Source organism: Primulina huaijiensis, chromosome 7 (assembly GCF_012295235.1).
Source record: "Primulina huaijiensis isolate GDHJ02 chromosome 7, ASM1229523v2, whole genome shotgun sequence".
Classification (NCBI taxonomy): domain Eukaryota; kingdom Viridiplantae; phylum Streptophyta; class Magnoliopsida; order Lamiales; family Gesneriaceae; genus Primulina; species Primulina huaijiensis.
In genome coordinates, this window is record NC_133312.1 from 22,916,938 (window position 1) to 22,940,473 (window position 23,536).

A 23,536-nucleotide genomic window follows, 5' to 3' on the forward strand; every position below is an offset into this window, starting at 1 on the left:
TGTGATTTTTTTTTATAAAAAAAATAAGCTAAGATTCATGACAAAATTTATTGAAGAGCAATACTCTTGAATAAAAGCCAAGGATTAGAGGGTTGTGTATGGCACAATTACCTATAGCCGCAGCGGTACACAATCATAAATTAGAAACAAAACTTTCCACGCTGTAAAAAGTAAAGCAGTTCTCTAATTACTTACAACGAGATTCTCCATTTCTTGCACAATATCACGTGCACCTACACAACCTAGTACAGTCTCCAATTCCCTCAATGAACCCCTCAAACCAGCGCAAGCTTTACCAAAATCTTCTGAAGAACCTTCGAGATTTCGAAGCTCCATCTCCGTTTCATTAGTGATGCTAGATATCTTTCCCAAAGCCATTTTAATAGCCGAAATTTCTTGTGGTGGGTAAAGGCATGCTCCAAGATCATCAACTTCAACTCCAATCGCTTGGGAGAGTCTCAGAAGTTTCTCCAAAGAATCTACAGATATAGCAACATCATTCGAATTTTCTTTCTTAAGCAAGCCAGTGATGGATCGAATTAGTTCTTTAATAACAAGAAGGGCTTCAGACACGATGCAAGTTGTTAACTGCACAATTTTCATCTCTTCAGGAGACAGATCATTGCCTAACTCTTCATCAGAATCATCATCATTGTTGGACTTGTCATCTGTGTTTGCAGGTACAGGTATGGTAGACTCATCTGCTGGCTTAAGTTCCTTCATTTCGCGAAGGGCGTCCTTCATGGAAACTGCGACTTGTGTCATTGATCTTCCAATAGCTGTTACATTAGTGGCAGGAGTCTTCTTAAGGGCAGAACAGGCATCCCAAACTGTACCTACCAGTTGGGGGATCGAGAGTTTTTGAACATTAATCGATGATCCCGCTGCATGTATTAAAAAACAAACTTGTAAAAGTTACACAATTGTCGTCACCAACTCAATTGATAAATACTATTCAAGAGATAGAATATGGGGTGACAATGGATGTGAATACTATTCAAGAGATAGAATATGGGGTGACTATGAATGTCTTACATGTGACCTGAAGAATAGAAGACACCAGACTTTGTGTGAGAGATTAATTTATGTAGGTCATCGCAGTAAATATTTACCTGTATTCTTATCGTTATTGTCAGCGAAGTTACTTTCGTTTAACTTAATGGAAATTCAACAGTAAACCTAGTGGCTAAAGCTTAAAGGGAACTAGATCATAGTTAACCAAAGTGATTGAATAAGATTCCTAGGTTATGAGCTTCGGGATGTACCAATTCATGTAAATGATGCTTCTTAAACTTTTCAATGTATACAGCATAACATGGAGAAATATAACTTTTAGAACACCGATTCAACATTAACATCATAACTATACTACCAATCAAATTAATAGGTCGGTAAGCAATATAGAGAAGCCAGTGTTGGATTTAAATTGATGATAAAGAGACGAACATCCCGTGAACATTAAAGACCCTAGTTCTTTTTTTAATTTTTTGGTTTTTTAGTCTATTGTTCAAGAAAATCAGGATCCACGGCTACTTTCTTTCTTGTCTTCCAGTTTCAAAAATATCCAACACATCATAATTGAATCCATTTTATGGGCACCCAAGAATAAAAGGATGAAATCTCAGCCCAGAAGTTCAGCTCGTTCATCAACTGTTGATATCAAACGCATGTTTGCAATAAACACACGCATGAGGGAGAGAAGAAGCGAAGTACCGTATGTAGAGACTGCCCCCTGAAATAGCATGAAACTACTGTCTACAACTTGTTTAACAGATGTATGAATGCAGGAAGAGAGAGTTGGTCCTGCACCCAATGAACTCCCATGGGAAAGTAAAAGGAACCCTTGGAGTATATTGAAGTATGCAGCCATGTTTTCTTCAAGTGCTTTAACTCCTGGGGAGTCTCCAGCGTAAAGCATTCCAACTAAGAAAAAACAATTATAATAATAAATTATAGGATAGAATCAACCTAATTGGAGTGTACCCAGTTTAGAAACAACAAAATTATTCACCATGGTTGCCATAAAAATCAACCAAATAGAGTTTCTTTGACAGTATCAAGCACATGAAGGTCAAAAGGAAGAAACAAAGGAATTAAAAGAGAGACCCGTGGTGGCTTGTTTGGAGACTCGTTCACTCATTTGAATGACTTCTTTCCAGCTAACTTTTTCGAGAGATGCTGCCGGGGCTCGATCGAATATCTGCACAACACCTCCACAAAACAATTATAATCATAAATTAACATAAAAATAAACAGAACCCAGAAAAATTAATCGTTAAAATCGGATGAAAATTCAAGGGTTTGGATTGAAAACCTGAAAAGTTTCATGGATGGTGTTGAGGTGCTCGCTCAAAGCGCGGTTCAGTTGCTCTCTTGCTTTCTTCATCTTTGCTACACACACCAACACTCGCAACTGTTCAGTGTTTGTTTTTCGTTTATTCAGGCCTTTTTCGCATGTAACAACGCGATGTTTTAGATTTTAATTTTGTTTTTTTTAGTTGGACACGGTTTTCGAATATAATAAGTTTATACAAAAACTTGGGTGAGACGGTCTCACGAATCGTATTTGTGAGACGGATCTCTTATTTGGGTCATCCATGAAAAATTATTACTTTTTATGCAAAGAATATTACTTTTTATTGTGAATATGAGTAGGGTTGACCCATCTAACAGATTAAGATCCGTGAGACGGTCTCACATGAGACCCACTCTAAATTTATTGTGATACAATTTTGCGAATAGTGAGACAAGTAAATTTTAAAATAATATTTTTAACATAAAAAATCATATTTTTCAATGAATAACTCAAATAAAATATTTATGGCACAAGATTGACTCATAAAATTTTTTTACTATAGTTTTTTGTGTTTCGAATATAATTGGCTACGAGTAGTCTGTTCGAAGGTAGGTCAAAACGGCCGGTCTGTTTGGACTCCCCAATTTGTTAATAAAATTAATTTTTTAAATATTTTATTAATTTTTTTGTGAATTTTTATGCACCAATTTATTTTTGTAGTGTGTATTTAGAAAATTTTAAAACTTATATTGATGTGTTTTTAATGTCTTGTATTTTTATTTATTTTTTATAATTAAGTTTTTGTTTACATTGTTCATATTGCTTGAGTGTGTGATTTTTAATTCAAAATATAATCGGAGATGTTGAAATTTTATATTGATCCAAACTAAAACGATGACTTGTTTTTTGTTGTTTTTTTTTTTTATCTCTTTTGTCGACCAAGAAAATTAGAAAAACAAAACAGGTTTGACGAAACAGGATGCGTTTGGTTGTTCTTTCCAAGGTTTAAAAACTATATATTAAATACTAATTAATTTTAAAAATAAATTTACAAGAAGGATTATTTAACTTTAAGTAAAATCTCTACTCTAATAAAATATCCTATCGTTGCGATATATCGTCTTGAAAATCGACTAATTGACGCATACAATTGAATTCCAGGAGCTGCTAGAGGATGCGGATGGCAAAATTTATGTACATACATATAAATCTTGGAGCTTATTATGTTGTTGGGATACCTTGAGCTGTGCTCTTTGCGTTCTTACACATTGGAGGCATAGTCAGTTTCAGTCTCTATGTGTTGTGTTTGCAGGGGTTGATACAGCAAGAAACGTGCATTGTCTATCCTTAACAAAAAATCTTCCATGTTTTGTCTTTTCAAAATACTTTAAATCACAAGTGGCACCAAGATTTCTGCAATCTCTGTGTGTGTGTGCAGTTTGAGTGTGCATAGGCACCAATATATATAGTTTATAACGAAACGTGGAAAGGCGATTTATGAATAATAGGGACTTTGGATGTGGATTATCTGCGGACTTGCTGTTCAAGCTGTGATACTTGTTATTGTAAACCTCTGCACTGATTGGGAACATGTGAGAAATTCCTGACATAATCAAAATATATTTGAATAATTTTAAAGCAAAAATTTATAAATTTCCTAAAGCTTATGAGATATTGTAAGTATAGAAATGAGTATTCTACTCTATTTCATGTTGTCACCAGAAGGTACAGAAGTCCCTTCAAATACTCGACAATTTCTGATCCCCCGAGCTTCGAGCTTCCATATACTCTATCAACAAAAGTGATTGGAACCTGAACAAAAATCAAAGGAACATGATGGAACCAAGTTAAACATGAAAAGCCTTGATATTTAAAGGTTTAGACATTCAACAACTAGAACAGTCTAAGAAACAGTTGATCTTATAGCTTCACGGAAGCTCGAAACCAAAATCATGATTGAATGCAACGTCAGATAACAGTATACTAAAAATGTTCAACACAGAGGGGAAACTCATTCAGGAAGAAGAATCATGTAAGATGCATGTCAAATGCCTAAAACAATCAAGGATGAGTTTTCAAAATCAACAAGTCCAACAATCCAAAATGTCATCCCAGAAAAAAATAGAATGCGTAGAAATGGAATTCACAACATTGACCAACACAAAAGCTGGTGCCTGAATATACCTCAAAATCTTTTATCAAATAATATTACAAGGCCAAACCCCAAGAAATTTTGTACTACAAATCTTGAGGTTTGTACGCTGGTTCAAGGTCAAAAGTGGTTAATTATATGAAATGATGGTGAGATTGTGAAAAGAATTTGAATGAAATATGTAAACGGACATCTTTGAAATTTTTAGCTACAAGAAGGGCTTCTTTGAAGAAACAAGGGGTGGTGGTATAGCCATACTGCCATGCATTGATTGCCCTATGATCATGACATAGAGTCTCGACCAATAAGTTGAAAATACGCTCTTTCAAGTAATTCATAAACTGGCCAATTTGGTGAATTTCCTGTTTGCAGTCGTCGTGATTTCTGAAATGCCAATTGGACTTTTTCCCCTTTTTTATACTTCCATATTTCAACTACTGTTCAACCCAAGTTTGTTTCACGTCTAGCATGAATCTATGGTACTAAAATCAAAGCATATCACCAAATCACGGTAATGTGAAAATGGGAAAAAAAAAGAAGCATCTTGAATTAAATCATTAATACAAACCAGCAAAATGAATAAATAAATTACATGAGATAATTACCTCTTCAATTTGGTAACCCTTTCTTGAAGCCCTAACAATCATCTCCATCTGGAAAACATACCCCTTACTCACAACAGAACTAATAACATCTTCAAGCACAGATTTCTGGTAGAGTCTGCACAAGAAAGGGTAACATCCAGTTTGTTCTTTGCATATGCAAGGAATATGTTGATCGTTATTCAGATATTGTAAGGTACCGGAAAGAGCCAGTTAAGTCTGATCATGTAATGCCTGAGATTTTATCACGGTAATCTGAGATTGATTAAATTATAAATTGATCAGATGATAGACGGACCACTTCGAGGAAGGAATCGGAATGACATAAGTTGAGTGGGGTGTGAGACCCGAAGGTCTCGCGCATATGCGCGCTATCTCGCCGCGCATATGCGCGAGCTGTGCGAGAAGCTTTTTGCGCGGACAGAACTTTGCGTGCACATGCGCGGCTTGAGGGCGCGCATATGCGCGAAGAGGTGCATTGCCATATACCGAGTCCAGAGAATGTGGCGCATATGCGCCAAGAGTTGGCGCGCATATGCACGGGGTGTTCGGTAGCCAAATGTGAATTCCAGGGAATATCGCGCACATGCGCGGATGAAGGGCGCGCATATGCGCGAGCTGACGGGAAGGCACGCGCCGAGACATAATGTCTCGCGCATATGCGCCGAGGCGGGGCGCGCATATGCGCGAGACGTGTTGAGCGAAAATGGAGCCACTTGCCCTTCAACATGCAGGACGTAAGTTTTACTACGTTTTGATATGATTTGAAATTATGCGATTGTCAGAATTGAATAGGATTCCTATATGATGTTCTTGACATATTAGACATCGTCAAATCGAAGTCAGATCGAATAACAGATTGATTATGGAATTGTTAGGAATTTCTGAGTATATTGATTGGAAATCGGACAGATTTGAGTTATAGATTGATTATGAGTTGTATCAGATATGGGTTATGGATTGTAATTGATAGTTGTTGATATTGTATTGACGGGAATATCGGGATTGTGCCGTTATGCCGTTGATTTGAATTCTATTCCGCTTAATCCGATTTAGTGTTGAATTGAGAATGGAATATTGATATTATGATTCTCGATATACCGTTTCAGATTTACAAAGACGATCTTGAGTTCAGAACTGATATTGCCTTAGACCGAGACTACAAACGAAAGGTATAAGTCAATGTGGTACTGGGAGATCGACACAAGTAGGATATACTTGTGTTTCCCTAAATCACATACTATTTGTTATTATTTGCATTGATTTGATTTGATATGCTTGTTCTATTGATGTATAGAGAGCATGTGTTTAGACGAGTGATCTTGTGACAGAAGTACCTGATAGTGGCGGGATCGCCACGGGTACACTGCACGATGTCACAAGATAGTGTATTGGCGATAGTGCCATAGTCTGTGACGGATAGGTCAAGACACTGGATGTTTGGTTATATCGACGTGGATAGAATCGGAGTTTCTTCTATTACTGTTGGTCGATATAGGAATACCATCGTCTGGAAACCGGGATCCCTAGACTAGGATTGAGTCTAGTCTGAGTCGTGGAGTCACGAGTATGATTGATAGTTTGATAGTACTTAAGTTTCAGATGTTGATATATATCTGATATCTGCTTCATGCTTTATATTAATTATATGATTGCATGTTTCGTTGATTTATACTGGGATTTATTCTCACCGGAGTATCCGGCTGTTGTCGTGTTTGTATGTGTGCATGACAACAGGTGGGACAGGTTCATGGTCGAGGAGATGAAGAGAGAGATCGTGATTAGAGTGGAGACCACGGACTTGATTTGAGATAGGGTTGAACACTTGATATTTAGTGATTGAACCTTAGTTTGTAAATGATTGTATATAGTACAGACTTGTACTTTACTTTTATACTGATATGCATAGTAGAGTGATTCCATTACGTTCCGCATTTGATATTATATTTAACAAAAAAAAAAAAAAAAAAATTTAGACCCTGTTTATTATAATTGATTAATTAGTCCCAATGACGATTAAGAACCTGATTAGCGTCCGGGTCCCCACAGATCACCTGGCCAGAGAAAGGTTTGTGCAAGGACATTGGCTCCTCTGCTCGTTATTTTACGCGTTAGATTCCATCCGTGCACCCCTCCATCTTTAACATATCGAGTTCCAGTGACGATGCTTGCACCCGTCTCCATCTGTTTCCTGTTCCAAAAGGTTCCTCAGAAAGTATGCTACCAGGACCGCAGGAATCTATGTATTTGCTTGAATTTGCTTACTTAATGAAGCTTGGAAGGTATTTTGGCTGGTGAAGAGCATCAAAAGAAAACAAATCTCAGTAAGATTATGGACAGTAAAAAATATTTGAAACAAAATTCACTGCTGTAAATCCATTAAGAAATAAAACAGAACAAATGCTGCCCTAAAGCTGAAAAACAAGCAATGACATTTGCCTACTCATCTGAAAAGATCTCGGGCAGATTAACTTTCCTTTGACCTAAACAATGTATTCTTCTTCCTTTTAGGTTTAGACTTACATTATCAGAAAATATATTGAGGCTCTGAATCTGGAATCTTAAGGTATGAATATCTTCCAAACGTATTTTTCTTCTCATGTCGAACAGCAGAACGTGTCAATAAAATATGTTATCACTTTGCGTTGTGGAAAGTATAGGTTTATGGATGCCAAATCCTACTATATCATAAGGTCAAATGATATAAAAAATCCTATAATATTCTTTTTACAACCATTACTATTTAATAAGGGTAAACTTACATGGTGAGATAAATCAGCATCCATTATCACTACAAAATTTCCAGAGGCATACTTCATCCCATGCACATAAGCAGTCCCTGAAATGAAGGGAGACGACAACTTCCAGAGGCATACTTCATGAACATTCTAAATATAGAAGAAGCCAAAACATACCCAAGCCAAGCTTCCTAGGTCTAGGTCTCAATAACTGCATTACCAGAGCTCAATGAGTGTGATATAAAGCTATTAATGACTAAAATAATGAGAAATCATTAAATGCAAAAACGGTGACCTGATTTCTCAAAACTTACAATGCGATCTTCCCCATACACTTGTTGCAACTGTTTGATAATCTCCTGAGTTCCATCCGGACTCCCATCATCCACTATGATTATTTCAAAATTAACATTCCTGGTTGGGAAGCACAAAAGAGTCACAACACTGACAAAGTCTAAAGGAAGAATTCATAATTTTCTGAATATGAAATGAGAACTTCTAAGTAGATCAGGAACCTATAGTTCTTCTATTTCATGCAGAAGGGGCCCCATTAAATGAGCAAGGTCATAGAAAGAATAGACTGATAAATTTCAAGATCACAATTGCAAATTCTATTGATAAAAACCAGTTAGATATTATAGCTTCCAGATCAATGTCAAGTAACCATGAAAAACAAATAAAGTGATAAACAACTGGCTATCATCACATATAATGCATCTACATAACACTAGAATAAGCTCCCATTTTATTGAATAATGTATATATTAATCTCAAATTTTAGTTCATACTATTTTAAGATTGAAATAATTTTATTTTATAATGATGTGTTAAAATGAAATATATAATTATAATTTTTATTTTGTTATGAGTTGAATATAAATTAATAGATTTAACTTGATCGGACCCATCGAGTTTCAGGTCCGGGCGAGACGGGTCTAAAGTGAGGCGGGTCTCGTATTTGGCCAAACCCACCACAGACCCGTCCCGTTACCATCCATAGATATAACCACAAACAATTAACCCAATTTGATAAACAGAAGATAAACAGAAAACAAGAGAAATGGATCAATCGAACAGTAGCAGTAACAAGGAAAATTGTAAAAATGGAAATTATGAAATAATATGAATGTAAACAGTACGATATTTCCACTACATTCTAATCCACTCTTACTCAAGAAGAATGAGCACAATCCTCTTGCCCTAGCTAAGCTAGTATAACAACACAATATGCATGAATGACCTATCCTTAACAACCCCTCTCTATTTATTCCTTCTCCTCATTCTAGGCTCTTCCATTTTTTTGAGATACGGGCTTGGCCTCCTTTTGGGCTTCTGTCTCTCTTCCGGGCTTGGGTTTAACAACATTTCTTCCCCTAACAATACCACTTGGTTCTTATCATCTTTACAATATTCTATGAATTTTTAAATCATGTCTTGGCAACGAAATAGACTTGATGAAGAGCCACACGGTTATTGGTAACTAACTCAAAGATTTCACTCTTCATTTCTCAGAGTTTATATTACCTGGATTAAATTTCCATTTGCTAATTGAACACTGCCAACAAAATTACATATTAGCTCTTCAGAATAAATTTTTTTTGCTCCAACAAAAGTCTACACTCGTTGGTAACTATAATAGATACCCCAAAACTTCAAGAAAAAGAATACAGAGAGAATCCATTTGAAACCATAAGAATAGAAAAGAGGAAAAAAAACGAACAAAGGAAAATATTAAAAAACTTGATAAAATTATGGGCTCAATGTAAATATGTAATACTTTAACATCACGTAAAGGGTACCTCTTACAACTTATGTCCTTAAAAACTGGCATTCATTGATTGTGAGGTGCTTTTAAACAATCAATATGTGCAATTTCCATTGTATTGCTTATAAAATGAAAAGAAACACGACAGAATATCTCTGAACATGCACAAAGCAACACGATTATGTTGAATATCACTTTGTGATTACTAATTAGTTGAGTTATCAACTTTCAGTAGGCACTGCAGTTCCAGAAAATATTAAAAGGAGACCATTGGAGCATCATTTAAACGTGTATACGTACACCTTGTTGACAACAGAACTAATATGCAATTATGCACCATGTAAGGAGCTTTTTTGTATTCATTTCCTGCGCTTGGATGCTTGAATATCAGATGTCTATAATATCGACAAAATTAGAGGAAACCTACAACCATCTATATGAAAAGGGAGCACAAAATTGGAACCAAACACTGATAACGAGTTCAGCTAAAACATCCTTGATGCAAAAGTCTCCACGAATATCCAAAAATTAGACCTTTCAAATGCCAATCAGGCATATCGGTATCAATTGTAATGACATTTACGTTTTCCTAAGTATTAATTATCACCGATATTAAAAACGAAAACTCAAGTGAAACACTCCTAAAGACGATCAACAAGAAATCAACAAAAAAAATCCGAAATACTAACACTTTAGAAACCTTCCAATTGCGATCAAATTGAAAAAATCCACGCGAAACGAGATCTTTTGTTTTGCATATTTTTTAAAAAACAAAAAAATTCATCAAGCAGAGAAAATAAAAGAATTCGAAAGAAAGTACTCACGGCAGATGCTTGAAGATGAGGTAAACAACGAGAGCGATGTTGAGGCGTTCATTGTAGGTCGGGACAATTATACTGTACTTGTTCTTCTCCATATCCTCCATTTTCACCACCTAATTTCTGATCAATCCCATAAATGTTTTTTCCTTTATTTTTTTAAATATAATGAATAAGAACAATAGACAATGCAAATTTATTTTTGGCAAAAAATTGTTAATGGAGAATTAATATATCAATTAAATATTATTTATTTATTCATTGTGAATTTAGGATGTTGAAATATTTGAGAGCACAGAAATAGCATTGCCACATTTGTTTGCAAGAAATCCACACATCAATTTCTGTCCAGAAAAGTGTAGAAAAAATCCATTACCTTTCCTCTTGAATTGGCTCTCACGCGCAAGGAACACGCCATTGAAGTGATGACGTCATTCTCCTGCAGCGCCTCCATTTCCGCAGCTTCGTCACAACTGGGCAGGACCCTTTTTCCCTTTTCCAGTGCGTCGCATTTTCCGAGGCTGTTTCGCTCTCGGTTTGTACTCGCTCGGGCTCTTGTTTTTTTTTTTTGATTGGTTTTAGTTTTTTTGGCGGAGTTGGATATGTTCTGAATGAAAAGCGTGGTTGAGTAGCAGTGGAATTAATGATAATGCTTTGATCTTTTGTGGCTTTGATTTGGAATTTAAAGGGGAAAACGAGAAAAAAGAGCAAATCACTTTTATGTTTCTCTCTCTCTTTTTTCGGCCTTGGAATTTTAAGTGATACATTGCTGCTAGTGGTGATCAATCACTAACTTTTTCTTGGCCGATTACTTCTTCATCGCCGAGCTGGTTACTGAGGTACTTTTACGGTGGGACGGTGACATGCATTCGGCATAAATCAAATGGAAAATTTATGCTATCTCGTGTGCGAGTGTTGGAAAAATGTGGTTTTCCAAATGACATTAAGCTATAGATTTAGGGATGCACGTTGTTAATACGGAAAACTCTATTTATTGGGCCTTGGTGGATCTCCAGGGCACGATGTTTATGGCTTCTAATCTCTCTATGAGGCTCATAGACTCTTGTGGTACGTCACAGCATCCACAACAATGTGAAGCACGACCATTGAAGCCATTTATGCCACATGATGTTTCGTATAGCACAACTCGATATGGATATCACTCCTAGCGATGGCTTTTTAACCCTTTTGTGAGGCTTCATAGCTCCTACCGCTCCCCTACGATAACCTAAATTTGGTTCTGAACAAAAACTGCAAATCTCATGTTTTCTTGTGTTATCCCCCTATGTCTGTTAGACACACTATGATTGTTGTTCTCGTTGTGGATTCTTTTACTCTTTTAAAAACTATGAGTGATCTAGTTGACTGAGTATCACATAGACAACATGCGTAAGTACTAGTAAATTGTTGAAAATTGAAGTGCAATAGGACGGCTAGCTGTGGGTTGTAAACTGATTATTGCAATCATGATAGCTGCTCTTGACTTGTTTTACAAACTGCTTTTGACATGTTTGACATTATGGTGATAATGGTGATGACTTAATGTTTTTTCTTTATAGTATCCCTTTCAGGGTTGGTGTCAAATGCAGCTATGCAGAATCTAGTAGCATCAAGGATGCTACTGCTGGTACAATTGATGTCTTGGCTGATATTGAGACCGAGAAAGTATGACCTTTCTTATTGCAAATTAAAACCTTAAGTTCTGCTAATTATCTAAAGTAGCTGTAATTACCCATTTTATTACCAGATTGTAGTATTAGGAGGTAGCGGCTTCGTGGGTACAGCAATATGTAGGGCTGCAATATCAAAAGGGATAGAAGTCATTAGTGTTAGCAGGTACAAGGATGTCTCTTTTTGAAGCTAATTGCCGATTTCTCACTTTTATGAAAAGTAAAGTCCTAAGCTGCAGTTTTGTGCCAAATTATTCTCTAAAAAATCTGGGTTTCCCAACATGATTGATTACATTATACTGCTGTATTCATCCTTCTCCGTGACTTTATTCTGTTTTCAAATTGCACCTCAATTGTTAACAGGTCAGGGCGTCCTTCGTACTCAGGCTCGTGGGTTGATCAAGTTAGTTGGGTGACAGGCAGGTGCTTTTTTGCTTTGTACGATGTGCAGACTTTGCATATATATTTGCTATATGAAACAATGTAATATTTATTTGCGGGTACTTTTGGAATTTAGAAGAGTCTTAGTTGGGTGACAGGCAGGCAAATCAACCGAAGATTGATTTCATCTCTTTTCATATTTTCATCCTCGAACTAGCATTAAGTAACAGTTTTAGAATCTTCTGTGTCAAACACCCTCCAATTTTCTTTTTATTGAAAAGGGAAAAAAAGTTGGAATATATGGCTGCGACAAATTTTCAGCGCTGTCTAAACCCATTGATCACAAACAAACCTCATTAAACCTGCTTAAGAATTGAATTGGTGTCTCAATCAAGCAGGGGATGTTTTCTATGTAAATTGGGATGAAGTGCTGGCTGGGGCTACTGCAGTTGTTTCTACACTTGGAGGTTTTGGCAGTGAGGAACAAATGCAAAGGATCAACGGCGAGGCTAATATCTTGGCTGTAAATGCTGCTAAAAAAATTGGTGAGAAATTATTCATTTATCTTGTTGTGATATTCCAAGCTAGATAAGTTTTTTGATCTGGTTCCAATTCGATATTATGAAGTCATGGACTGTTTTTTGGATGATTCTTGAGAAGCAATGAGCTTGTTTTCCTGTACGTGTTATTTGCTAAATGTTTTGCTTGTCATATCTAGCTGTATCTAATCTATTCAAATGTGCTCAATATTGTATATACTTGCACATCATCTTTAATATCATGCATGACAGTTTGCGTAGTCCCGATGATCTAATTATTAAAGGTTGGATTATATAGCAATCAATTTTTGTCCTCCTAAGACCTTTTTGCTAGTGCATGTCCTTATCTCAATGTTTTAAATCAGAGGGCTATTGAAATAAATTTATTCTAAGAAGAGTATCTGCACTAGCTGACCTTTGAAATCCATTCTGGTTTTCTTTGCATTTTCTACCATAAGTTATGATTAAGTGCTAGATAGTCTGTCCATGATCTCTATTCATCGTGATAAAAACTGCGTGTTTTTAAGTAAATTCTTGAGAAATTATTCCTGTACATTTTCATTGCAAGTTCAAATTTAAAAATTGTTGGAGCGACGGAATTTTAGTATTAAAACCACCCAAGTAAAGCTCAGCTCTGTGTATCATGTAAATCAGGAATCTTTTCATTTTACTCTACCACTCCACCCCTTTTATATGAACGAGGATCAATAGTTTATTTTCATTCCCGCGCAGGTATCCCTAAGTTCATACTGATATCGGTTCATGATTATAATCTACCATCATTTCTACTTAAATCCGGTTACTTCACTGGAAAGAGGAAAGCAGAATCTGAGGTTCTTTCCAAATATCCATCGTCAGGTAAATTCTGAGGCACTTGCATTTTTATCAATTTTGCACAAACCCAAAACCCACCATTATCCTCTGTGCGTACAAAAACTGTGAGTGTATGCCGGTGGAAATTAAAGCCAAAATAAGACAAGTTTACCACAATATACTGAACAATGTTTGGCCTTTGATTTTTTGGCATTCTTTTCTTGATGTTGCACTTATTCTTTGTTATCTATGGTCAAATATTTTATTGTTTAATTTCTGCAGGTGTTGTCTTCAGACCGGGGTTTATATATGGGAAGAGAATGGTTGATGGATATGAGATTCCCCTGGACTTGATAGGCGAGCCGCTTGATAAATTTCTATCGGCTATTGAAAACTTCACCAAACCTTTGAACTCTTTACCTGCGTCAGATCTCCTTTTGACACCTCCTGTCAGCGTAGACGATATTGCCTTTGCTGTGGTAAGTGCAATCAGAGACGACAATTTCTTTGGCGTTTTCACGATAGAGCAAATCAAGGAAGCAGCAGCAGGAGCCAAGGTTTGAAATTTGCTAGCTGTTCGGAAGGCCATATGCGCTTCTCTAGTTGGACTTCATGCAATTAAGGTTTATACACATCTGACACTTTCAACTGAGTTACACTTGTAATAGCGCAAGTTACAATTTTAAACCGAGTCATTCACGCTGGTCCCCAAGTATGGTTGAGACTGATGAAAACATAGAACACAATAGGTTGCTAGTTTAACTCAGGCACCAAGGAGAACACAATCGTCTGCTAGAATTCAGAGGTAGCAAGATAGAAATTCCAAGATACACACATCAATAAGCGTGTAACGGAGTCTATTCGATCACACTCATCCCATGGCAGATCGATAGGACTACATACACAACTGGAAAATTAACTTGGACAAAGGATTCATTATGAACGATCTAGATAATTGACATCCTCTCCACTTAGCCATGAATGGAGGAAAGGTTGCTAAGTTAAACGGGCACTTGTAAAATAGTTCAAAATTATAAAAACTATTCTTCACTTTGTCCAACAAGATTAGAGGCAGATGTCAAAAATCTTTTCTATGGAAATTCTACAATCCATGAAACATCATTCCCAGCTCCGCTACTCACATATCAATTGGAAGAAAATAGTTATTCGTTTTAATTTAAATTAGTGGTATTTCATAATTTCCTTCTGTAAACAATGAATTACTCCAACTCAGCTTCTAAAGAGAGAATATGCAGAGAATCAAGGCAATTCAATTCTTAGCTAAGGTAATGCCGGAACCATGTTCAAAGCCTTAACAATAAAGGCATATGTAAATGCATCTTCTTGGAGCCTCTCAAATCTGCATCACAAAAATAAATCAAAATTTCATTTTTTAAAAAAATGAATACATGATTTTTAACAAATTCTCTTAACAATGTATGCATTAATTATTTCCTTCATTTATTCCCATCAAGAGGTGAATCGTAAATCTAAAAATTCCACATATTGGTAACACTGATTCAGCTCTTATATTCAGGGGTTGTATAACTGAGGGATTTGATTCTAGTTTCCAACAATACCCACATTTTTAGATCAAAAGTTTATCCAAACCACAAACTTTAACATAACTGAATGGTTACACAAAAATAAGACCAAGAAATGAGGATATTAAAAATAAGGTTAGAGTAACAGCAGTCAATGTTAAATTAGGGATGGACGCCTAAAACGGATTCGAATACATCCACCATTAGAGGTACCTTTAAGGGATGTGGGAGGGGAGACATAACTAATTCACCCAAGGAAAAAAGAAATAGCTGTCAAACTTAACATCTCATGAAGTTATTATATGTTACTTGAATCAGTCAGGGATAATGAGACTTTAATTTCGAAGGAATGGAGATGATAATCATGTAACCTATCTCAATTAGTTTGTGGCTAAGGCCTGTATGATGGTGAATGTTACTTTCATTCAAGCACATGTAAAAAATCGGCCAAACAACGTTATTTCCGGAGTCAAAGATCTCAGCCTGAAATCTATACGACACTTAAGTAGCAGCAAATCATATAGTTTTCATTTCAAAAGTAGAATTCCAAGTCTTGAAATGCAAAATAATTCACTACCTCAAAATTATAAACTATCTGAGGTCCCACAACAATTAACTTGAATCTTCTTCAGGAGTTGGTACTTTGCGCTAAACACAATATGTATATTTGCAGTAAGCTGTAAGCTTATGACAATGATGGGCAGTGCTAGAAATCCAAACAAGTTGCCATGGACACTCAATTGCAAAATTTACTTTGACTACTACTTAAGATGTGAATAAATGTTCGTTTCACACACTCTTGGAATGCTCAGATTCTGATTTAAGGATTCAAAAAAGTCTAATGACTCAGATGAACAGCTGACGTTGGAACAAAACTCATATTCACGCACCAACAAAATGAAAGATAAAAAAGTTTATCACCTTCCGGACTTTGAAAAATGCCCTGCACCAAGTTCACATTTAAACAGCAGAACATTTTCATCAGTTTTCATCTCTCTCAACTTAGCAACAAATTTAGCTGGCTCAGAGTACATAACCCTCGGATCTGTCATGAAAAAAAGCTCAGACATTACCTCGAAAGATCAAGAATCTTTGTTTGATAGGCTAAACAATCCATCATCCACATCTTCATTGTATAAGTGAATTAGAAAGCATGAACAACATACAGAACATAACAAATCAAGCAAGCCATGACAGACAATAAATTGTGTAGGTTGGATATAGCTAGAATGACATTAGCTAAATAAATATTATGGTCATGAAATCATCCACATAAATGTATTCTAACAGAAAACCATAAGAGATGCAAAAGTTACGAGAGTGATTAAAATAAAAACATTTGAACCCCTCTACCTGCTTTTAGCCTATCATGGAAGCTAAAATAAGTAATCGATTCCATTCCCATGACAGATATATGAAGGTAAGCATTTTCTTAACTTACCATTTAGTCCAGCAGTTACAAGAATAGACGGATAATTTTGTGCTTTGACCTGTAAAAGTAAACTCACCAATTAGCCTACAAGCATCTTTGACGAACTAAAGATAAATCATATGAACTCTATTCCTTTATCAACAAGGAGACATAAAACCAGAATGATACGATACTCACGTTGTCAACTGGGGAATAAGACTTCATATAGAAGTAAAACTCTTCTTTGCGAGGATCACCCCATTCCTGAGGTAACAAAAGAAACAAGCAAGAGCAAACACGCTTTATTTGCAGTGCATAGCCGTACTTGTTGAACCATAATATCTTGCTAGATTCTAGAATGTTCTAAACTTCTAATATTCTAGTAGCATGTTGTAGATGAACTTACAACTTTGCCTAAATAAATTATAAATTAAGAATAATAATGCATAAATAATTATTACTGTTTGAAGATAGAGAAGAGAATGCTTAGACGAGAATTATAAGCCATAGTCCAAAACATGGCTTGCTTGCCCAAATGAAATGTAAATTCAATCAATTCATACTCCAAAAAAGTTCATGAATTATCACAATGAAAATGTATTTTTCAGGAAATATTTCCTCCACTACGTACATTCTTATACATCTAACGAAGTTTAGACTTTAGACTAACTTTACAATTGATTAAGCTACTCAAATGAAAACATGTGGTGTCAAGAGCTTATTGATCTTCATCCTCTAGACAAAAACTGGCTAAACCAAGCATAATGCTTTCCACTCAACAGTTTTCAACAGTGAAACTACAAATATTACCCAGTCAGAATGAAGGTTTTTCACGTAGCATATGTGCGGTCAGATGAAGGCATTTCCAAAAGTGAAATTACGAGTATGAAACAATATTAAAAGAAAAAATAATAAAAGAATATTTTCAACTAATAATGGGTACCCGGGGTCAATCCAGGTCACCGGAGTATGGGAAAACACCACCTTATTATAAACCAAATCAGGTTAATACTAAAAAATCGGCATAGTTGACTACCAGAATTAACAAGGATGGGCTTATTTTCTCTTATCACCCTAAATACAAAATCTGCAGACACAAGTGAGTCTAGAAAAACAGTCATACAAACACAAGTGAGATGTAAAAACAAGGGGGTAAAATGTAACGGGGGGCATTGTGAGGTATTCAATTAAATACTTTCTTAGAGCTTTTTGAGAGGGGCGTGTAGAAAAAATATTTTGTTTTCTTCTTTACTTGTGGGTTTAATTCTTCGTGAGATTAACCTCAGACAACTTGTTGAGGGACAAACGAAGGATGAAACAAGGATTAATGATTCATAAACATGTATTTGGATGAAATTTCCAGATAAGGATTATAATTCCAACAATTCAATTTTTTAGATGAACTAAAGAATCATTAAGGGACAACATTACTCAAAATATACTCAAGAATTTGAAACCACGAAAAGTAAACTGACCTCCCACTCAGAAGTTGTAAGGGGAATAGTTGGATCAAGCATTGTGGTCAAAGCATCAACAAAAGGCACTCCAGCAACAGCAGCCTTAAACAGGTCAGGTCTCATGTTAAGAACAGCACCAACTAGCAAACCCCCGGCACTTCTTCCCTCAATGCAAATCTTTTCCACAGAAGAATACTTCTTTGCTATCAAATATTCAGCACAAGCAATAAAATCTGTGAAGGTATTTTTTTTCTTGAGCAGTTTACCATTTTCATACCATGGTCTGCCCATTTCACCACCTCCACGGACGTGGGCTACAGCAAAAATGAAACCCCTGTCTAACAAAGACAGCCTTGATGCCTTGAAATATGGATCGATACATACCTATTCAAACTAGTAGCCGTAAGAAGAAAACCACGAAAAAAATGCAACTAGAGGTTTTCATGAATAAGCAAAAGTCGTTGCTCACTGGAATAACTTGAACTTTTTACAGTTTATCCATAGATGGAAATCACAAAGCAATAAAATACACATGAGTAATTTGATATTGCAAAAGAAACTATGTCATGCAGCGATTTATTTCATTTCACATAAAACATTTATCAATAAAATGAGAGATTACCTCATACGAACCATAACCATAAAGAAGTAATGGATCTGAGCCGTCAAACTTAACTAGATCCTTCCGATAAACCATAGATATGGGTATTTGAGTGCCATCTAGAGCAGTGGCCCACTGTCTTTCAGTTATGTAATTTGCAGAATCAAATCCTCCTAAGACCTGAATCAAAACACATTTACTTACAACATTCATGATTTATCTTTTTAGCTTCAAGAGTATTTATTAAAAGCTCAAAACTAATATCATAGAGCAAAAAAATGAAAACAAAAATTAGCTGAAACCAAGAAATGAATGCAAAGTATTGGTGATGTACATACTAATATACTACATAGATCCATCAATTATCCATGAAATAATAAAAGAAGATATAACCTTTACTCTGAAAGAATATAAAAACCTCAGCTATTTTTTCTTCACTATTTTCGTAGCCTTAGCTTATGAACCTAGTGGACGTCAAATAATGCCATTGTGTCTCAAGCTAATGATGCCCCGTATTAAGTTAGAGAAAGTCAAATGATCCAGAATAGATTTCATAATGCTCACATTCATGAAATCCTGGAACAGAATGTCATACACATAATTCAACAGTAAGAGTTAAAATAGACAAAGCATAGACTTAGCAGTAGCAACAGAAAATCGGATTGTACGTGAAAAATTAAATAATATTAAATAAGAGATCTTCTATTACAGCCAAAACAAAAACTTGAATTGAAAAAGCACTTAATCGAACAGCTTATTAGAGCATTGTAATATCCAGCTGCTGCGGACTAGCATTTATAATAGCAGGCAAGAGAAATTTCCAAGTAAAGGTGTACTTGGCTGAACTAGCTGAACATACAGAATTTAAGATGCCAAGTAGTGTGGAATAGCTGCATATTGGGTAATGGAGTGTTGAGGGTGAGCTATGGCCAAAGATCATCTAGGCCCCCAACAGACAAAGTCTACATGAGGAGGGCCCATAATGAAGTTTAAACAGCAGTTACACCAACACACACATCAGCAAGTTTCTATCTATTTCTATCTGGAATTGTTAAGGTGAAATATGGTGAAAATATTTCTCTCTTCTTTGCTAAGGGATTCAATTCCTTTGTTGTGAGATTAACCTTGGGTACTTGTTCCTTACATTTCCAGCATGAATATACAACAACAATCAAAGCCTTTATACCACTAAAGGGGTTCGGCTCTATGCAGCCTTATGTGTCATTGTGCTATATCCAATACTACGTCCCCATATATATTTAAATGAATTTTATCCCACTTTAGTGTTGCTAACCAAGGCTTCTCAGTCTCCCTCTTTCTCTGTTAATGTGCATATTTGTCATGATTTAACATTTCTGAACTGGGGCATTTATTGTTTGCCTAAACATACTTTCATGCCATCTTAATCATGTCTCTTGAAGTTTTTCCTAAATAGGCGCAACCCTAACTTTCTCTCGGATATTCTTATTCTTATCTTGACCATCTTTTTATGTTTGCACATCCAACTTAACATCCTCATATTTGTGACTTTCATTTCCAGCATTGATATAAAATACAAAAAATAAACTTACCTTCATTATCCTGTTTCACTCACTGTATTGTGCTAACTTCTTTTTTTAAAAAAAATAAATAAATTTCAGGCTGTTGTTCTAGGGAACACAAGAGAGTGAGACTTTCTAAAGTCAATTGAGTAGACAGCCGATTGTAACTGGGCTACTACGTGGCCAGGTACATGACAACAAAGTACAATATCAACTGAATTCCCGGCAGGCTTCTCAGGTCAGATACACCAAGCACTTTAGATATCTCTTGACTTCAAAATCCTAACTTTCTAGTTTCTACTATGTAGAAAACCAATGGCCAAAACTTTTCCTTTGTGTCATATTGTTATGAAGATAAAAACCTAAAAGAATAGCATCATATTTTGTTGTTTGGAAAAATAAATGAAAGTGAAATTCAAATAAATGAAAAGGTGAAATAAATTTTGTGGATGGAAGTGCAACAAGAAGCCAAAAATTATACAAGTCAAAAGAAACTTAGAGTCAATTTTTGTAACAGTCATGTGACTTACCACTTCTATCTTCTTGAGAACCGAAATGAGAGAATTCATATCATACTCATAAACAGAAGGAGGTGTTCTCATTGAGCTATAATGAAACCTTAAAATACTGGAAGAAAATTGAGACTCCGAGGGATCCAATGAGTATATAGGATCAACATAATCCACTGTCTGACCACCTTGAAGTCTATCGAGTGACTCTCCGACAGCTGGAAGGCGATAAATAATTATCTTGGGCAAACCATCTTCACGCTCATAAACCACAAGATGATTGCTAAAGAGTTGCATATCTTGAATGTTTACACTGGTCAAAGCATAAAAATTGTTAAATAAGCTTATCAGAAGAAGGAAAAGAATTGAACAGCACTGGCATGGAAGTAATTCATAATCCACTCAATAAACATGAAAACAGAATGGATAAAACTTAACGCATTCATTTGATCAAAATTCCCAGGAAAAAATCAAAACTATTGCTAGACATGAGCTTAGTATTAAAGGAATTTCCGTTGTCTTGTGTATTGAACTGACCTTCTTAACTAGATTTTACATTTTAGTGCTGTACAGGGTCCAAATTTCAACTAGAGGGCCATGTTGCACCACCCAATCAGCAAGCAATTATTTCAATATTTACTTTTGTTACGAAAACCTAGAAATTAACGAATTTCAAGGGTATGATTCAGTTGTGACTATCTGTGTTATTACCTTGAACGGTGAGGAAGAATGACAGTAGTATCCGATGTATTATCCAGTGGGCAAACAAGTAACTCCGAATTATAACATTTTTCACTTCTCCTCTTAATGAAGAAATGATTCCCACGATGACTCACAGATGTCTCTACGCCATCCAGACGCTGTGTCAAATTGATTAGCCCATTTTCAGGCTTTGAAATGTCAAGGTAAAAGACGAATCTTGTCATTTTGCTTTCAGATGCAACAAACAGAAATTTTTTGCTCTCAGAAGCAGCAAGATCTAGAGAAAATCTTTCATCCTTTTCATGATAAAGGCAAGAATTTGAAGATTGTTCTGTCCCTAAGTTATGTAACCATACCTGCCAAAATTAATATACCATGATTAGATGTCAATTAAAAACAAACAGATGAATGTGTTACTTTAGTTTTAGGTAAAGCACTAAGCAGTCAAGAACAATTTCTATGTCTTGCATTAAGGAAGCGAGGCTCCTTTGCCATCCTCATGTTTTGTAAGGCTAAACACATAGTGATTCGTGATTACAAGCAAGGCAATCCCATTTTTTAATTTCTGGCCTTCCTTTTTTTCCAGTTTTTGCTTCTCATTTAAATCTTGGGATCCCCAATTCCGTCACTAGGCTAAAAGGCTACTTTATAGAAGAGTGGGTACATTAGGTGGAAGATTCTCTGCAGAATAGAAACTCATTTGGATTCTGGAATAGCTTCTCCCTTTTAGGAGGCTCGACAAACCCAAATAAGACCTATCATGAATCTGAGCCAGAAAAAATAGATAGGCTAGGCTAAAAACATCTCCATGTCTTCTAAAACTTTTTCATTTTGTAAACATGTAGTCAGGAAACAATCAATACCAAATCACCATGGTCTGATTCCCCATAAACACATGAAATAGGAGCATAATCTACCAAAAAAGCATATTATTTTATTCTTGAACAATAAGCTAGTAGACTCTTTAGGATTGAGATATTGTTCTAGGGTAAAATGGAGATAGCGCCAATGCATTTCATGGTCACAAGACTCACAACTCAATTGGCAGATAAATGACCTGAACAAACTGGAGAGATTTCAATCATTTCCAAACGCAGAAAAACAGAAAGTTTCGGTGAATGTTTAAGGAAAAGCTGATGCAAGAACAGCATAAACCAACTCAGACCACATGCAATAAGAACAATAGAGAAACTTTTATGCTAATAGCGGAGTAAGTTTGTTGGCATCATTTAGGGTGCAGAGTAACATAATTCACCAATAATTCCACATGACAAAACCTGCCTTTAAATGCTTACCTTGTCAGGTCGGAGGATCTCATCCATAGTAATATAAAGTAAAGCATCGTCACCAGCCCATTCAATTTGTGATGTAACTCCAACTAAAGGCTTCCCAACAGGTGTTTGAGACTCTGTATCAATGATATTAATAGAATAAATTTCATCTCCTTTTGTGTCTTCTGCATAAGCTACCAATTTATTGTTCGGGCTAACCTGAAGAGAATGTTTCCAAAAAAATCGAGAAAAAATGGAAAACTGTCAGAAGAAAAACTGCAACCGAGGACAAAGCTGAAAATCGATGAAAAGAAGGGATCGAAAATACAAGTAGGTCTTGCCTTGAAAGCATCAACGACATAAAATCCATGCTCTTGAGCCTTGACATTTTCATCAAGAATGACATGCTCTGGAGGTGCATCTGGTCCAGTTGGCATAGTATCATGAACAGAAGCAGGTCTACCAATATCAGCAACCGGGCGGCGGCAGTGTTGCACATATTCTTTACCCTCCAAAGTCCTTTTGTAATAATAGTAAGCTCCCCTTCGCAAAGGAGCAGATATGTCGTCTTCTTTTACCCGACCTCTTATCTCACGGTATATTTGATCTTCTAATTGTTTGGTTCCTGAGCAATAAGAAATCAAATAGATATAAACCCACCCAGAAATTCACAGACCAACACAGAAACAAGTTAATGGAACTGAATTCATCCCAACTATATATATA

The 23,536-nt window shown here is 35.9% G+C and overlaps 3 protein-coding genes and 1 pseudogene across 6 annotated transcripts in view; 1 reads left to right on the plus strand and 3 right to left on the minus strand.

The window, feature by feature from the left end:
* Positions 1-19: 19 nt before the first annotated feature.
* On the minus strand, positions 20-2,472 carry LOC140980629 (uncharacterized). 2 transcript variants are annotated; one of them, XM_073446578.1, is made up of 4 exons: positions 2,315-2,472; positions 2,107-2,200; positions 1,714-1,923; positions 20-884 (listed from the first exon to the last, which is right to left on the minus strand). In XM_073446578.1, the coding sequence occupies exons 1-4, from the start codon at positions 2,384-2,386 to the stop codon at positions 184-186; spliced, it is 1,077 nt and encodes a 358-aa protein (XP_073302679.1). In that variant the 5' UTR covers positions 2,387-2,472; the 3' UTR covers positions 20-183. The 2 variants fall into 2 exon arrangements, with proteins under 2 accessions (XP_073302679.1, XP_073302680.1); XM_073446579.1 differs by having other exon boundaries at positions 2,107-2,211; positions 2,315-2,463.
* A 1,435-nt stretch (positions 2,473-3,907) lies between these two features.
* On the minus strand, positions 3,908-10,523 carry LOC140980631 (dolichol-phosphate mannosyltransferase subunit 1-like; annotated as a pseudogene).
* Positions 10,524-10,663: 140 nt separating this feature from the next.
* On the plus strand, positions 10,664-14,473 carry LOC140980630 (uncharacterized protein At1g32220, chloroplastic-like). Of its 2 annotated transcripts, none has more exons than XM_073446580.1 (7): positions 10,664-10,906; positions 11,931-12,036; positions 12,119-12,207; positions 12,405-12,460; positions 12,821-12,967; positions 13,694-13,819; positions 14,057-14,473. In XM_073446580.1, the coding sequence occupies exons 1-7, from the start codon at positions 10,797-10,799 to the stop codon at positions 14,335-14,337; spliced, it is 915 nt and encodes a 304-aa protein (XP_073302681.1). In that variant the 5' UTR covers positions 10,664-10,796; the 3' UTR covers positions 14,338-14,473. The 2 variants fall into 2 exon arrangements, with proteins under 2 accessions (XP_073302681.1, XP_073302682.1); XM_073446581.1 differs by having other exon boundaries at positions 11,943-12,036.
* A 412-nt stretch (positions 14,474-14,885) lies between these two features.
* The window catches only part of LOC140980628 (uncharacterized), a 9,160-nt gene continuing 509 nt past the window's right edge, over positions 14,886-23,536 (minus strand). The window contains exons 2-11 of one of the 2 annotated variants that reach the window (XM_073446576.1): positions 23,152-23,435; positions 22,835-23,029; positions 21,549-21,895; positions 20,859-21,150; positions 18,809-18,967; positions 18,205-18,570; positions 16,928-16,993; positions 16,760-16,808; positions 16,240-16,363; positions 14,886-15,134 (exon numbers count right to left, since the gene is read on the minus strand). In XM_073446576.1, the coding sequence (XP_073302677.1) occupies positions 15,056-15,134; positions 16,240-16,363; positions 16,760-16,808; positions 16,928-16,993; positions 18,205-18,570; positions 18,809-18,967; positions 20,859-21,150; positions 21,549-21,895; positions 22,835-23,029; positions 23,152-23,435 (1,961 nt within the window). In that variant the 3' untranslated portion in view covers positions 14,886-15,055. The remainder of the gene's footprint in view (positions 15,135-16,239; positions 16,364-16,759; positions 16,809-16,927; positions 16,994-18,204; positions 18,571-18,808; positions 18,968-20,858; positions 21,151-21,548; positions 21,896-22,834; positions 23,030-23,151; positions 23,436-23,536) is intronic. The other variant, XM_073446577.1, reaches the window with a different exon arrangement.